General features: G+C 41.0%; 1 protein-coding gene across 1 annotated transcript in view; it reads right to left on the minus strand.

Annotated features, from left to right (window-relative positions):
- LOC311493190 (uncharacterized protein) overlaps positions 1–17,670 on the minus strand; it is a gene marked incomplete at both ends in the record, with an annotated part of 214,019 nt that overhangs the window by 136,375 nt on the left and 59,974 nt on the right. The window contains one exon of the mRNA XM_084551751.1: positions 8,937–9,049. Within this exon, the coding sequence (XP_084407877.1) occupies positions 8,937–9,049 (113 nt within the window). The remainder of the gene's footprint in view (positions 1–8,936; positions 9,050–17,670) is intronic.

A 17,670-nucleotide genomic window follows, 5' to 3' on the forward strand; every position in this document is an offset into this window, starting at 1 on the left:
AAGAAGTACAGACAAAGCCATCTCTTAATTCATATATCATTTTGAGCAATGTAAGATCAGATTGGTACACATGCATCGTTGCAAAGCCTCCATCTGTCTAATTAAATTATAAATGCACCAAACACAGTCGGATTTTGTACCTGTGAACATTCGGTCACCGGACTGCAAGTCAACGTCTATAACGTCCGAGTTTCTCCAAAGCACAAAATGTTCGCCGTTTGCACATGTTATGGTGGTTGCCTTCGTTGCGATTGTGTGCTAATGTGCAGAGGGAGGGGGCATGTCTCTATTGCAGATGATGCGGCGTGTGCAGGGGGGCATATCTATGTGCTGGTGTACCGACTTGGAAATGGAAGTTTATAAGGGCGCTTGCAAAAAAGCTCTCCTCTGCCCTCTCAAGATAATGAAAACAGTGAAGCGGGAAGTAAAGTCTGACCACTGCAAAACTGAAACGGCACCGAGGTAGGAAGATGAATAACCTTGTGCATCAGCCCACTGAATTCTGGGTATCAATGCTTTTTCAATTCACTTAGTTTTTGTAATCATCAAGGTCAAAAGGCAATTTCTGCAACCGCAGAAATAAATAAAACAGGTTGGCAGCAAATTAAATAGAAAGGGGAACAAAGTCGTGCCTCTAGCTAGTAACAGAAAAAACAAGGGTAGAAAATCTCACATGAAAGCTAATTTTAGATAACATCAAGCTTTGCCATTTGACTAATTGGAATACACTTCAGTCTTCATACAGAAATGCCATTAGCACTTAAAACATTTTGTGCGAAACATTTTTGTTATGCAAATCATTATTTACCCATCCATGACTGCATCCAAAAGATGCTGATGGTTAATAAGTTAAGTTAATCCAATTGTTAGTTATTACAACATTACTTTACAAGAACACTGATCATAACAGTTTTATTTTTCTTCCGCTGTGATTTTAATTTGTCTAATTAGCTACCCCTAAATCCATTATAAAACGTTTCCCAGATTTTACCAGTGCTGCATCTTAGCTTCTTTCCTTTTAACAAAGAATGCTTGAGCACAGCAGCATACACAAGGACATTATGGACAATCATGGCAGGCTAATCATTCATAGTTACGTGCTCTGTGCCTGTGCCTGTTTATCTGCATTAGTCTGTTAGAGGATGGGTTCAACTTTGTTTTCAGACCGGAATGAAACGTGGAATTTAGCATTGTGCATAATATAAATACTCGAATACTCACTGTAAGCACAGAAGTAAATACATGAAGTGATCAAAGCTTGTCCTCTCGAGAAGTAGATGCGCTTAACTTCGTAACATATTTGAGGTTTTCTTTGATAAATTTGACTTTCAGACCCATTACTGTGTAATTTTCTGTCACGAGTTTCTCTGTGACGTCCAACCATAGTAAGTTGATCAACTTAAGGCAGAGGTCTTCAACAGGGGGTCCACAACCCCTAGGGGGTCCGCGGAGGTACGTACTGCAGGGGGGTCGGGAAAGTTTTGGTTGATTAGACTTTTTTTTTTATATTCCCCCCTGCAATTTTTTCCACAAATTTAAATGTCTTTAATTACACATATAAATAAGTAGGGGATCCCCGCTCCATCTCTCCATCAGTTTGGGGGTCCTTGGCCTGGAAAACGTTGAAGACCCTTGACTGAAGGGACAAACTGAATAGGTAGAAACATTTTCACAACACTAAAGCTCTATCAACATGTGAAGCGATTCGCTTGTCGTCCTTTGTTTTGTAGTTGACAGCTGGTCACTAGTGGCCGTTCCAGGCTCTTGCTGTCCAGGTAATTCTTTGGGATATTTCCCAAAATGTTTTCAAGTCAAACAGACCATGAAAATATTTAATGGAACTACTTTTTGTTGACGTTACTGTTTTGTATTTGCAAAATACAGTTCACGTAATACTCCAAGATCACTATCAGTATGGTAGTCTCAGTAGTAGGGGCCATAATTACGGACTGTTTTCTTGCTGTAAATATTTGGGAAACTATGTCGTTTCCATTGGTTGTCACGTCAATCTTGAGATTAGTTCAAGTTGGTGCATGTTATGTCAACAATGACTTTATAGCCAATTATTGCTACAACTCGCTGCATTGCATTAAAATTACATGGCTTCCTGTCACCACGTCACTTTTAGTCTTCGTGTGGGTACGTGACAGGTATATATTGCAAAAAAAGTAGCCATAATAAAACTTTCTTTTGCTAACTCTGTAACACAAAAGACAGAACTCACTCCATTCAAAGGGACCATCAGTTGCTGTCAGTACGCAACAATCTCAGTCTACAGGTGTTCATACAAACACTTTTTTTGCAACTGGAATTTTATCCCAGTAACTTTATTTCACTACAGAATAAAGTCCTATTCCATCTATAGACAGACAGAATATGTACAATACACTGATCAGCCACAACATGAAAACTATCTTGTCACAATGCAATGTTCGCTGAGAAACGTCTGGACCTGGCATTCGTGTGGATATTTCTTAGACACGTACCACCCACCTAGTCCAGACCAAACACCCCCACCCCACAGTAATGACACAAACAACATGACAGCACAAGGTGTTGACCTGGCCTCCAAATTCCCTAGATCCTAAACTGATCAAGTATCTGTGGGATGCACTGGAAGAAGCCTGATCCACAGAAGCCCCTTACCTCAACCCATAGGACGCAAAGCCCCCCGACAAACAACATTATGTTGACAGACACCACAGGACACCCTCTCTGATGAGTCACAGCTGTTTTGAAAGCACAAGGGAGACCTACACAATATTAGGAAGGTGGTCACAAAGTTATGCCTGATCTGTGTATGTATGTACAACATATAGTGCATGATATGAATTTGGGTTTCACAAAGAAAAGGATAATTTATGAAACATATCTTTGTTCTTTTTTCCCCTTGTTTTTAGTAGCTTTTATAAAATCTCTGCAGGTTTTTTTTTATTTTTTTTATTTTTAGTTTTCCCTTCTCACAAAATGAGATTGCAGATAAGTGAACTTTATTAACTTGTGATCGGGTGATACTGAGTAGTGTCAGACACAGCTCAAGGTTATTGTGTGAAATGGGTGCAGGATTTATAAGGCTCAGCATAGTAAATTAAATCAATAACACCAAATAGTGAGTACTGCCATTTACAGCATGATGCCAGCCGGAATTTCATTCCAGCCATAACTCTCGGTGCTGGCCTCTGGAAAGTTAGTAACAACAGACCCTTATGAAAAAGTAAATAAGTTGTCGGGGTCGTGCGGTTTAATCCTCAAGGTTACATCCCACCCCTACGTCTAGCCTCCTACTACACAGCCAAAGGTCTCTCATTTGTCTGGCTCTTTCGTCAGGGACAGATTCCTCGTTGCTAGCGGCGAGACGGACGTTTTTATTAAGTGTTGGCACAAGACAATGTTGCCTCCGTCTGTTTCTAGTGGCCCTGATTCTGCTCCAGCAGCGCATGATAAGATTTTGACTTTGTTCTGTATATTCACTTTTTGTTCATAAAGCCAGCGCAGTTTCTCAAAAAAAAAAAAAAGAAAAAATAAACAAGGGTGAGAACAGTTTATTACGGTTTAGAAGCCTCCATCTGAGAGCAAAGCAAGCGCACGCAAGGAAGAGTAATGATGTGTTTTAGGTCAATATTTTACACAATGATGCATTTTGGGAGGCACACCTCTACAAGGCATGTGTGAAACAATGGGTGTCATAACTGCCCGGTGCAGCTTATTAATCTTCCCTCGCCTTGTGATCAATCTGTTTCTCCCCTCGCAAACACTGCTTACATTCCTGCGTTAAACGAGAGACCATCTTTCACTGTGGCACAAAAGGGTGGCTCCAGGATGGTGATGTCTCTCTCGAACGAGGCAGCTCGGAGTAACAGCACAAAACGACTTCCTCAGGATGTTTTTAAATCAATGACGGCAAGATTAAGCAGGGAAAATGTTACCGAGAGCGGTTGTGTTGTCAAGCTTGTGTAACAGGAATTCAGGAGATTGTGTTTTTCTTTCCATAGCAGATATATAACTGTGTATGGATCCGCTAGGATAAGAGAGGGCATTTATTTCTGAGAGTTTGTTTAAGTGATTACATATTACTACCTGAATAATGGCTGCACAAAAGAAATGCAGGCTTCCAAAGCTGTGATGCAATGATATGTTTTGTCATTATTAAACCTAGGCAGGATTTCATTAGGCATGTCCAAGGAAACATATGGTGTCATGCTTACAACTGGGAACCATTTCAGAGGTATGCTGTGAAGTCATACGGTAGTGCTCAGCTAAAATTATTCTATAGATGACAGCAAGGGGGAAGTTGCCACTATTCTTGTTATTCCCCACTGTACAGTCATACTGCAGCAATTATTCACAATCTTTGATTATCCTCAGAGAAACGATGCAATCATGGCTGAAAATCAATTTCAGGGACATCAGGAAAAATCAAAAAGCCAGCACAGTGCCAACAGGGCCAAGGGCTTGTGCGAGAGAACGGATTTTTTTTTATTTTTTTTCTCATCATCGTTTCCGTTTTCCCTTTGCTGAGAGTAATCAGCCAGCAACACCAGAGAGCTCGCTGTTAGTCGGAGCCAGATCCTGATCCTGTTCTGAGCTGCAAGTGATGTAGAGCCAGGTAGCATCCAATTAGTGCTTAGTGCAACTTAATGCAAAGTGCTGGCACTCAGCTCACCGAATCCAACTAGTTGTCATAGAATTTACACGCTTCTTCTTCTGTCGAATTCATGAACATTTGCTGATTTGCTTTGCCTTCTCAAGACACCATGAAGTTGAAATGAGACATTTCCATCAATGCTGCGTCGTGTATAGCCATTTTCTGCTAAACCAGATTGGCCTGATTACTGATGAGACAGCAGGCATGTCAGCGACGGCTGCTTGATGCTTATTGACAACTGTGTTGCTTTAGAACCACATTTACTCCTTTTACATATAGAGCAATTTGTAATGGCACAGGTTCCAAAGCTCTGTAATGGATGTAAATCCAGTGAAAAATGTCATGATAAACTAAGAGCATGTACCATTTTTAAGTCAACAAAGCTGAATATAAAATTCCACACATGTTCAATGAAGGCGTGCCTCCATGTATTCAGTCGGTCTGGACTTGTCCAGATGCTGGACTTATTGCACAGCTGAAAGCAGATAGAGTCTGATAATTACATATTTAGAGACAGAGGATAAAAGGCAGCCCCACCCCATGTTTTCTTCAAAGCAGACTGATCTAGTAGATGAAACACTCAATATGCCAGAGACATCACAAACTGGGGGATGATGTGTAATTTCTTATTTGTCCCCATTTCATGTATTTCAGCACCTCACATCTATATTTGACACCTTTTTTCTCCTCCTATCCTTTCCTTACCCAGGGTGTAGACAGCTGTGATGAGCGTCTCCACAGACTGTGGTCTCTCGTAGCAATCAGACAATTGAGTTTTGGCACGCTGCGTTTGTGTAGAAGGTGGCTTCCTCCCTCTGTCTTCCTCCCTGTCAGGGCTCCATGGGCAGACTGCCCACTCTTTTGTAATAGCATTAGCAGAGACTACGCGGCAAAACAGTGGAAAATCCACTCCATCATGTTCCCTCGTCAGGGATGTCTTCTCTCTGACCTCTGCCTCAGTTTCAGTGAATCACATGAATACAGAAGATGAATATGAGCCATCTTCTGAGGTTACGCCAAATCCAACAAGAGACAGGCTTGTCAACCATGAAATCGTCTTTACAGGAGGAGTATGGACAAATTTGGATTGGTTGGAGGCACTTTCATCTGTGGGAAATTTCCTGACCTTTATTTTATATCATAGGCCATAAAGATCAGGCAAAATGCTATCATAACAACCGGTATAAAAGGAAAATGGGGGTCTATTATCCTCCGTAATTCCTCTCTGGACATCTATCATCATTCACCCTGTATTTGGGCCATCCAGCACTCACCACAGGCCACTCCAAAACAGTTGTGCAATGTATAGCTTTTCTTTTTTTTGTTTTGCGGCTTTTCTTGGTTATACCTCCCGTGACTTGCTTGGCTCAGCGCCCTTACACAAACACACACACACACGAGTGCACAAACAGAAACTGATGTTTGACCTCTGAGGTTCAGTGAGAGCATTAAATACCAATTAGGTTGAGGACAGGCCAAGCTGACTATGAGGTTGTAGCAAGGCCTTGAGGAGGCCCGTGGGAAGCAGCTTATTGGTCCCAAGGCATAACCGTGTGTGTTTGACGAGTACAGTCCTGGAGGTTAAGTTAATACAGTAGGCGAGTGATGTTTCATACACAGAAACTATGTGGATATTTTATTTAATGTTCCATTTCTCTGAAAAACCAACCTTTTGACTTAAATAAATTCTTCAAATAAGTGCAATTTGTGTCTTATATATAAATAAATAGCCTAATGCCTATACTTTCACAAAGTCTTATTAACATATGGCTTGGAGAGGTAGTTTACAAGATGTCCTACATAGATAAGACAGTTTTTAAATATGTAACTTTTTGTGTTACTCTTTAAATTTGGTAATAAGTCTGGTAACTAAATCTACTAAAATGCACAGGATGTTATTTTATCATTTTAACCCCTGACAAAAAAACAAAAGGTTTCCTCTTCATATGGGTCCTACTATGTTCATGTAGGTCCATGTAGGTTTCCCTCTTTTCTTTCTTTCCCCATGACAACTTTCATTTCAGTCACACGCCGTCATAACTCAGTTTTATGTTCAAAATAAAACAGCGATACAGGAGAGAGAATATTACTAAACGCTCGGAAGGCGACCCTCTGAGAAATATCCGTTTCTCTGCAGTGAATCTTGAGACCGTGTGTGATGATCTGCTGTGGTTATCTGGTGGTTTCAGAGTCATGCCCTTTACTGTCCCTCTGTTATTTACCCACCAGACACACACAGCTTGATAAATGTTTAGTCTGACCTTCTAAATTTGTTTTCCTTCCTCTTAACTGTGATTTTATTTCCCTTGGACAGGCCAGACAGTGTGTGTGTGTGCGCCTCGGTGTGTATGTGCTTTTGTGGATGTGTGCGGATGTGTCTGCTTATTTATCGGTTTGCAAAGAAAGAGTTCTATAAGTAGAAAGATAAACCTATTTTCTACAGTACTTATTGCAAATTACTTCCAGCAGTTGTTCAATTATATAAAGAGAAAGCATTGAACGAGCTGAGGAATTTTAACAACTACTAGCAGCAGTGCTTTAACAGCCACTGTCCATCCGTCTCGTGTGTGTCTGCTTCAGTCTGGAAAGGGTTAAAGTCGCCACAGGCCAGAGCAGAGTCAACATCGGCCATGGCTTGGCTCGCCTGCCCAGCCAGATCGATATCTGCAAATAATAAATTAGCTCCCCAGAGGGGTCGCACTAAACCTTCAGCAACACTGCCCTGGAAAAGTCCACAATTGGTGTGTGCGAGACTCAATAAGCCAGGTGAATGGCTGTGCAGGGGCACATCTTTAGCACTCCATAATAGAAAATTAATGGTGCTCAAATCAGTGCTGAGGGCACCCTGAGGGTTACCTAATAGGCCTAGTTAGAACTGTCATACCTCCCAGAGTCGCCTAAAATATCACATGCAAACACACAGAGCAAAGAAAAGAGGAAGAATCGGTGTACATTTGTGCCTAATATGTGTCTGGTTAGATCAGCTGGTTAGGGTGAAAAAATAAAGATAACAGTGATAAGATATTACTTACTTTAAGTACTGAACAGAAGACTGTGAAAACAAACTTGTTCTTAACACGTGTGCAAATGTTTCAATAATAGGAAAAAGCAGAAAAATATTTCCAACTCCTCCTTCAAGTCAAATTTACATAAGACATTTTGATTCCCTTCAGCAAAAGACAAGACCGAGAATAATACTGAATCATCTAAAACAGATTGTAATACTCTGATTGCCACTGGACTTAAGCACTATAATGTTACCATATCTTTAGAATGTATTTTCTGTTTGTTTATCATCTTATGTCAGATATTTCCTATTCAGTCAGTTTCTTATGAATATATCCATATCCTTTATGACTGTTACACAGTGTCATACTTAATTACTAAATTTTATCTAATAAGTAATCTGTGCAGATTTTAAAATTATTAGACAATTACAAACTTTTTGTTTAAGGCTTATGCTTACTATCTAAAGGTCTGTGTAGATCACATTGACTAAGCAGTCCTCAGACACTTGCTTCTTGTTACCAGGAAGAAAATAAGATGACAGAAATGACTAAAAATACAGAAACTAAATAATGAATCCTGTTTTCCCCAGCTCAGATAATTATCATCTGCCTTTAAAACAGAAATCTATATATAAATAAGAATACATTAAATTCAGCTCCCTTTGTCGTCCACCCACATGTATGCAGCTAAACAAAAACAGAACTACTTATAAGTGAAAATCTAATTTGTGGGAGAGAAAAAAAAAACATAAATCTAGTAGATGATCAAATATAATTCTGAAACCTGATATATGAAGTTTACAGCATGCATAAACTTTTCCAATCTACACAGCTGCTTAAAAGCAGATCTATATACCCAGAAGGGTAGTAATGAGCCCTAAAAGCGTATCTGATCACTTATTCCAGTTGGTTTATTTCCCTTCTTCAAAGAAACAAGTATTGGACTCAATAAACACACTTCATATTGATCCTGTGCCACACAGCAGCACATGCAGCTCTCTTGCCCACACCCAACAAGATTTATTACAAGTTCAAATGCCGAACAGGAATGAAAAGCCATGCAAACACAAATATAAACTTTAAATACCTAATGATTTCATGTCAAAGCACCCCTCACATGTGCTATATCTTTCAATCGTTCCCCTGAAACCTAATTTGCCTATGCAGTAATATGAGGGGGGGGTTTGGGATGTGTGGGGAGGGGTTTGCCTCCTCATCTCTCCTCCTATCACCCTCAGGTCTGGACTTCGGCAAACTATCTGCTGCATCGACATCGAACTTACCCACATGCCGCCACGCTGCCGTCCTCAAGCGCGAACAGAGTATGTCGCTCTCCGCAGGCCACTTGAGATATTTTCAGAGATGATGGAAGATTCTGGAACAAGCACGGTGCCAGCTGGAAAAGAATAAAGTTCCCGGTGAGGTGAAGAAACACACAGTATCTCTGAGTTGCTCTGTAGCAAAGTTGGTGTACTCCATCACGCTGGCAAACATCCCAAAGACAGGCACCGCTACAGTAGATCCTCTCAGTGCAGATGAAGACAGAACAACGTGAACAACAGAGGGAACAAGAAAGAAACGGCATACTCCTTCATGGCGCTCAGCTCTGTAGATCTGATGTTTTTAAGTCCCTGTGTGTATGTCTGTCTGTCTGTGCGTGTTCATGCCAGTGCCACAAAGAAAAAATGAAACAGCCTATGAGAAGAAAAGAAAGCCTGGTTCCTCATCATGCGCTTGTTAGCTTGTCCAATCTATGGCAATCAGCACAGTCCCAGGGGTTGAAAGACACGAGATGCTGGGGAAAGGGAAGCCGAGGCAGAGGAAAAGATCAATACTGCACTGTGAAACAAGAAGTGTGGGCTATTTACTCTCCATTGATCTGATGATGCTGGAGAAACACCTCACTCGGCTATTAAATTGAGGGTATAAGTCTAGTGTGGAGGGCTTTTTTTTTTTCTTCCTCTCTCTATCTTTCTCTCTTTCTTCACCCCTAGGTCAAGAAAAAGCTAAAAACATCCACAAACAAACAAAAATGGATTGGTTGGGCCAGGGAAAGTAATTAATCTACATTAAAACGCCAAGGGAAAAGACACTAACCACCCATTTTAAGTGAAGTTTTGCTCAGAGCGACAACAGACCCATAGCAGCATAGGATGGACTACTAGAGGACACACTGATAAATACAGATTCACTGCTAGCAGGGGGCCAGCAGGAGCTTCACATGAGTAACTTTAAGCCCGGGATTGCTACCTGCATAAAAAGTTAATAAAAAATACTGAGCGGAAAGTTGTACGCAGGCCTTTTGGCAGCAGAGCAGTGAGCATGATAGGTAGGCCAAGTTAGACAGAAATAATCAAGATCAAACTCTTTTTTTTGGCTTAGTTTTTACTCCTCTTTTTCACGGTTTGTGATAATTTAGGTATAGAGTTTCAAGACATTTTCAAAAAATCAGTGTTTTTTTGGGAAGCCTTGAACACTCATAAGGAAATCCTGTGCTTTTATGGGAAGATATTTTTTTGTAGGATGCTCAAACGGATATTAAAAAGTATACAACAAATAAATACAATTTGAAAACCATGATGTCAAAGGTAAAATGCACATGAATGGTGCGCACAGGAAAATCTATACGTTCCTGTCAGGTTAGCAAATGTGAAGTTTGCAGTTCATTTTTAAGATAATGTTGCCACTGATAAAGTCCTTGGATGATAAATCTTACTAAAGTAACTCTAACTGGTTGTCTTGCCAGCCTCTTTGTGGCACACAAATAAGTCACAGCTAAAATCCTTGGAACACACTTTTGTGTTGGATATAGGCTGGATGAACATTACACAGAGATATGTTCAGTGTCACAATAGGACATAATCAAAACATTTCTGACGTTAGGTGAAAAGACAGAAAGATATTTACAGCAACATTACATTGCAAGTTGGATTTCAACCAGTGCGTTTTACTGCCATTATAAAGATGTTTGAGGGTTTTTCAAAATTCATTTACACCTTTCCTATCGTACCTTTAAATATAGCCTAATGTCACCGCTTACTTTTATTTCAGTTTAAATGACATGAATTTATCAGATTTCCTATTTACATGACAATAATACAACATAATGAGTTTGATAACAACGCTGAACATGATGTCAGAAGAAAAAAGCTGCCAGTTTCTTATGGTGAATGGCATTTATGTGGCAAACTGGAGCTTTGTTGTTGTGAAAGAATCTTGATCCAACATAGCGATCTTGTTTTCTGCATTAACAATTACCTAAAATTGAAGTGGATTCAGGTATAGAATGAAATGAATTAATAAAATCAAATCTTCAAATGCTTATCTGATATTAATATAATAAAACAGAGCTACAAAGTAAATTTCAGACATTTTTGTTATGTGTTTACACAGCCTCAAGGCGTTTTAGGTTACTGACTTGTCTGAGAAATGTAACTTTAATTGTGAAACAAGAGAGAATTTAATTTCACGTTTCACGTTTTATATTGTGATACTTTGTTATGCACTGTAAAATCTATCTGTGTGGTTTCCTTAACATGTGTCCAGTGGCACACATAGCTGTTAGCGTCCTCACACTTGGTGTGAAACTCTCCTTCCCTCCATGTCTTTCTTTGCCTTTCTTCTACTCCTCAGAGGAGAAGCCTTATTGACTGTGTGGCTGTATTACAACAAGCAGTCTCTAATGACTCCCTGAAGACCTCTCTACCCCTACTGCCCGCCCGCTCGCCCGCCCTCCGTCTCTCTCTCTCTCTCTCTCTCTTTCTCACTCTGTGTGTCTCTCCTTCTCTGCCTGCTCTTCAGGCTCCAGTTCAGCAGCTAATTAACCCTCTCTAATAGCGTAGATTACATTAGCTTTGAGCGGCTCGCACCCTCCACCGGACTCGCACTGCCACACAATGAACCCAGCCTTGCTTTACAAATCTCCCCCTTCACAAGAGCACAATTATGAATTCAAACAACTTCTTATCCACACTCACTCATCCAGGGACAGAAGCCCTCCTCTGCAACCGCCCCACTCCTCCCCTGCCACCCATCTCCTAGGCCTTCACACGGAGAGTAATGAGAGAACTGAAGAGAGGAGACCACACAACAAGATGGGCATGAGGGGGAGAGGGGTATCGAGGGAGGGGAGGTAAGGACCCCTATTGGGTAAATCAGAGAGGTCACTATAGGTGTTTCATTTGGTGAGCCTAGAGACGCTCGGCGATAACCCTCCATTTCAACGTTCCCATTCAGAGAAAAATGGAATCTTAATTACCATGAACAGATAGAGCAAGAAGGGGGAATACCAGGACCAAATGGAGGGTTATGCTTAAAGTGGTCAAAGAGAGGGAATTAGACGCCAGAGTGAGTGACTTAAGCCAGTGAAGCTGTTTTCTAACATACTGACAAAAAGGCAAGAAAGCTGAAGATTGCTCCCTCATTTAAGAATGTGCAAGGGTGCCAGGTTAGTTTGATTCAATTGGGTAACAGTGCCACAACCATTAAACTACAGGAGTCCAACCAAACTAATGAATGTTAAAGCCAACTAAGAACCTAGGACGAGATAAAGAAACACAGAATCAATGGGAAAATCATTATTATTTTTTTTTGAATTGGAAGTTTTTTCTCTCTCTCTCTTTTAGCACTTAGTGGTGTTTTACGGATGATAATGTGGTGAGATATGGCAGTGGTAAAAAAAAAAAAAAAAAAAAGAGCTCAAGAAGAAATAAAACATGGAAGAAATGGATGTAATCTGCTCCGTCTAAATGTAAATTGGTACATTTGTAGAGAAAGGACATTCTCATGTTTCTTTGTCCGAACAAGTAATTTTCCCTCCGTCCCTCTTCTGTAAGCCTTGCCATAGCAGCATTTTCTACAGCATAGAGCACTCTCCTTTCTATTTCAATAGGACAGCTCATTTGCTAGACTCCGAGCCCAAACTGCTGACTGGGTTTTTAAAGGCTGTGTGCTTTGTGTGTCTGGAATAGGGTGTGTGCGCACAAGCTTGCGCTAAAAGAAAGAGAAAAGGGAGAGAGCTCCATGAAAGAAGGGTAGGAAAATGGAGGGAAAGAGTGGGAGAGGGAACACATTGTATCATTAAGGTACTCAGAGATCATTAGATATATAAGGGTTCTGCTATGCAAGGTCAGGGCTGCTGTGTTTTTCTAGGTCGCCAGAGGAGCAGTAAAACCAGTCTAATCAGCCGCTTCTCTTTCCTCTCCTCTCCCCCGCTATCACTCGCTTCCTCTTCCATCTAGAGGTAGTGTGGATTACAGCCCAGTTTATCCATGCTCCTGTATGTATTTACCAACATTATCAAGGCTCACGAGCCAAGGACACGGTAAACCACACAAAAGGCACAGAGAGGCTTTGAGCTAGATATTGGCCTCATTATGAGGTAAAGTTGTTGGCTCCCCGTCTCGCTCCCAGGATGTACAAGGCTACTTTAACAGGTGCAGCACACTGCCAGACTAACCGGTGTGTTTTTCATTAAAGCTGGCCTTTAAAAGGGAGTTTAGCAACTGGCAGTCTGCCCCCAGTAGTGTGTATGTTTGTGTCTTTGTCCAAAACAAGCAACAAAGGTAACAAAACCTACAGTGTTTTTTTTTTTTTTTTTTCATTTATAAGAGCAAGGACATTGATTTTATTCAGAAGTAAATCTTTTACGTAAAGGCAACATTAACATCTTTTGTTGAATTGCCCAGAAGCTCTGATTGGTTGCTCCAGGTTTTCCATAAGACACAGGACACTCAGTTTTATTTTTTTTCCCTTGACTGCATGCAATTTTAAAACGCCCAACATTGTCTCTATTATGCAAACCCACTATTACTCCAGGTCAGCTTGTTAGTTGATCAGTAACAAGTAGACGCTTCAACTAGAAACACCAAGTTTCAGGTTGTTGTAAAAGAAAATTCTGTTCAACTACAATAGTACTGATAATACATCATCCAACAAGCAGAGATTGACCGATTGGTAAGGCTTGCTTTAACAGTGTTGAATGAATCAAGGCAGTGGCGCTTCAGCACTCCCTGCTGGTGATACCACATGGTTATGTCACCTGTAGATAGCTTTTTATAGAAATTTGCTTGTCCAACATCAGCTTAGTTGTTGGGCCAGTAACTTCACTGTTGAGGTCCACCATCACGGCACCATTTTTAGCCACAGTAAGCAGCCAATTTCAGCAAAAAAAAAAAGTTTTCAAGAATCACTGTTCACTATCTGCTGAGCACCAAACAGCAGACGGGCCTGATTAGCACGTTGGCTTATGCTAAGAATTAATTATGCTGGAGTAAATGACTGTTTGAGATTAAATGGAGAACGCAGTAGCGACCAAAACTGAGGTCAATTTCTGCCTAAGATATCCAAACACACAACTCCAAATTGATGATAATGTTAATTAGGAAACAGTAACTTAATTTGTGAGTAGTATATCTCCCGTCCACGATGCCAAAGAAACTAAACGAAAACTTTGACTCCTCATTAGACTGAGGTCCTTACGTGTCCATTGAAGGACACACTGGCACTAGCCCTGGTGGCAGCTAGGCGATGCTGTTGGTGATGTGGCGTGTTCATCAAGATAATGATGGATATCTTCCAAACGGACCCATGGCTTTATAGAGATGAATGTCCTGCTTAGCTTCTTACTCAGCACTTTGGCCTTTCCTCCGCTCACTGCGCGCTTTATCACACAAACGCCCTCACCCAGGGTAAGATGGAGATTAGCAAAGCCTGCCTGGAAAATGGAAACACCTAAAAGCTATCAATCAGTTCCGGCCAATCAAAAGAGGAAAACACACATATTGGGGGAAGTATCCACATCCACCAAGCAAAATTAAGAATATCACAACGCAAAAGTCCTGAATTCAGAAAGTTACTTGCCCTGCAGAGAGGAAAGAACGGAACGGAAATTAATGATATAATGTCGCGGCTTCTCAGTTGTAGTTGGATGACAGGGAGCTAATTTTTAACTATTTTGGATCCAACTGCAACTGAAGATTATTACTATATAAAAATTTTGGACCAAGTGAGAAAGGCTGCCCTATAAAGTCAAGAAACTAATTGATAAATCACCTCATAGTTTCTGCTATGCTTGTGTAGTATACGGTATACTGTGGATGGTTTAATTTGTAACAAACCACTTAGAAGAGAAGTTCTTCATATGTTTAGTGAGCAAAAATGTGAATCTGCTAAAGAGACTAGCAACTAAATCTGTCAGATAAATGTAAAGACTCATATATTTTGCACCTAAATATGTGAGTACATGTACTTTATTTTATTCCACTAGCCGTATGTATGCAAAGATCAAGAAGAAAAGAGAAAAGGACAGGTGTGTGTGACAGAGAAAATGTGTGTAAAAGAATGCCTCTCTTGCTCTTGACCATCTCATTAGGCTAATGTTTTTTATAAGGCACTTGAAATGCCAAGGCATTGGTGGATTTAGTGTAAACTTAAATTCCATTACCTGGCAGGCATTAATTGCTCACTGAGCCCAGAGATCTCCCCCCTGGGGCCTCTATGTTTCCTCTCTGTCATCTGGTTAACTATTCTGTCTAGACTAACTTAGAGCACCATAATCCACCATAGGGATCAATAAACTGCACATAATTCAGCCCCAATAATGAGCTTTCACTTCAACACAAGCGTCAGCCCACTTCCCAAGGAACGGGCAGGGGCGTAAAATGATAATGTAATTATTAAAAGGACAGACAAAATGAGTAAGCACTTTCACACAGAGAGGGAGGGCGAGCCCGGCCTCAATTAGACACACTTAAAGCTATCATTGTTATTCGAGACAAAGCTAATCAAGGAGGAGATACAGGGGCATCCATTTCAGCAGGTAATGGAATGGCGCTCGCTGACTCTCCCATTTCCCCAGGCTCATGATGTTATAAAGGCCGCCCTGTAGTCACGCGTGAGTGGGCACTCTTTAATGGAGTGCAATGGATGTGGTTTGCAATTGGAGATACAGAGGAGAGGACCTGGAATGGATAAGTTTAAGACTCCCATTCTAATAGCGACACATGAAACCATATGCGTGAGGGATCCTTTTACACCTGTGGTTTCTATTAGTGATTCGGGAACAGAGAGGTTACATTTTGTATTGTTGTTTTATGCAAAGTGGAAGATTTAAATCTCTGAAATGTCATAGCATGTTATTTATGCACATAGTATACACAGATCAAACTAGCGGCTGCCTTTAGAGACCAGCGTGAGAGATGTGATGTGAGACAAAGTAAGGTTTAACCTGGGGCCTTATCTGTTAACTACTGTTTCTCCAATTATATGCATCCTTGAACTCCAGCGAAATCAAGAGGAGCTAGTTTGTTTTTTACACCCAACTGCTCCTAATTCATCTGCAGGCTACAGGAGGTCCAGGGTGGATAAATCAGGCTTTTACGGAAGAGTTGCTCCTACTGTTTATCTGCTGGTGACATTTGCTGCATGGCCCCAACTGCACCATAATTACCCCACTTATTCACTAAACAGGAATCATGCCTGGCAGGAACCCCCTGCCACAAAGGTTGCAGGACTTAGGGCTATATTCAGCCTCCAGAGTTCAATGGCCATGGCTTCATGAAAGGACTCCATTCATTTGAACATCAGCATGGGTTCACTTTAGCTTGGTCTAAAAGAAGATGGGGGCTAAACCGACTCGCATCAATAGCCAGAACAAAGAGCATCATGGCTGATGACGATGATGAATTTACATCAGACTGCACATGCAGCACACCTTGGCACGCTTTGAATGTCACAGTTCCCATAGTGGACTGGCATTTGGAGAGGATTCTCCTGCCCCTCGAGCCAGCACACTGGGAGAGGATAGCTATCCATATTCTGATGAGGTGGACTGTCGAGGGGAAAACGACAGATGAAAAAAATAAAAAGCATGCTTCATGATATTTCTATTTACTGTCATTATTCAGACTGAACTGCGTAGCAATTGTGCCGTTTCTTTGTGAAATATATTACAGGCTTGTATTAGGACATCATCCTATTTTTCCCCTCTATCTCCCAGTCAATGCCATCTTATATGATTTACTGTCCTCATTGTTTTGAGAACACACCCAAATGCAGCTCAACTAGGGAAATGCCAATTAAAACTAGAGATAGTTGCTTGTTGCGCTACTCTTCAGCTGTCTAGAGTACTGCATAGTCTTATCTGTCAAAGACAGTAAGCACAGATGGATGACAAGTGACAAAGGGATATTTGGTTGAGGTTGTGCAGTAATGAGTGTCACATGAGTCCCGTGTTCAAATTTCCAGCGGCCTCTCCTGATCCTAAAGCTGCAATCAACACTGGGCCATCTGCAACGCTGCAAATTAGCATAATTGGTGTACATTACATGCTTATAGAGAGTACGTTTTTATCCACAATTCTTCGCCCTTAACAAGATGAGCTCTGGAGATACCGGGAGAGCAACACTGCTGATTAGCCACAGATAGCGGCAGTAGACAGTGAGACTCGTCTTGGTGAAAAAAGATGAACTGACAATCAGAGTTTGGTGAGCGGCCAGGTGTTGGGGCCAGGGTGCAAGTAAGCCCGCGCGCATCTGACACAAGCACCTTCGGTACACCTGGAACTGGGGCCGAGGTGATCGACAGCCTGGCCATCTTGTCAGACGGCTCACAGACAGAATACAGTCAACACTTAGGCCTCTTCCAGCTGCTCTTCCAGAATAAATTGAACTTGATTAGAATTAATCACACTCAACTTCGAGTAATTTGCAAATATCGGGGAAAATATTCAAAGAAATCTGCTTGGAAGATTGAAAGCGGTAAACAAAGAGGAAAACACACAAAAACAAAATATTCAGATGTAGATATTTAGTTGTGTAACTAAGAAACCAGTAATATTTTTTAATCTCAGAATGAACTATGACTGAATAAAAAGAGTCGGTACTGGTAGCATGTACAGCATAATACATTAAAATCTCAAATGTTTAATTAGCAAAATCATTAAGAGTAGGTGATTTTTGAATATGCTAATAAATTAGCAGTTACAATCCTACTGAACACACAGTACACATGGAGTAC

Source organism: Chelon labrosus (assembly GCF_963514085.1).
Source record: "Chelon labrosus genome assembly, chromosome: 9".
Lineage (NCBI taxonomy): Eukaryota > Metazoa > Chordata > Actinopteri > Mugiliformes > Mugilidae > Chelon > Chelon labrosus.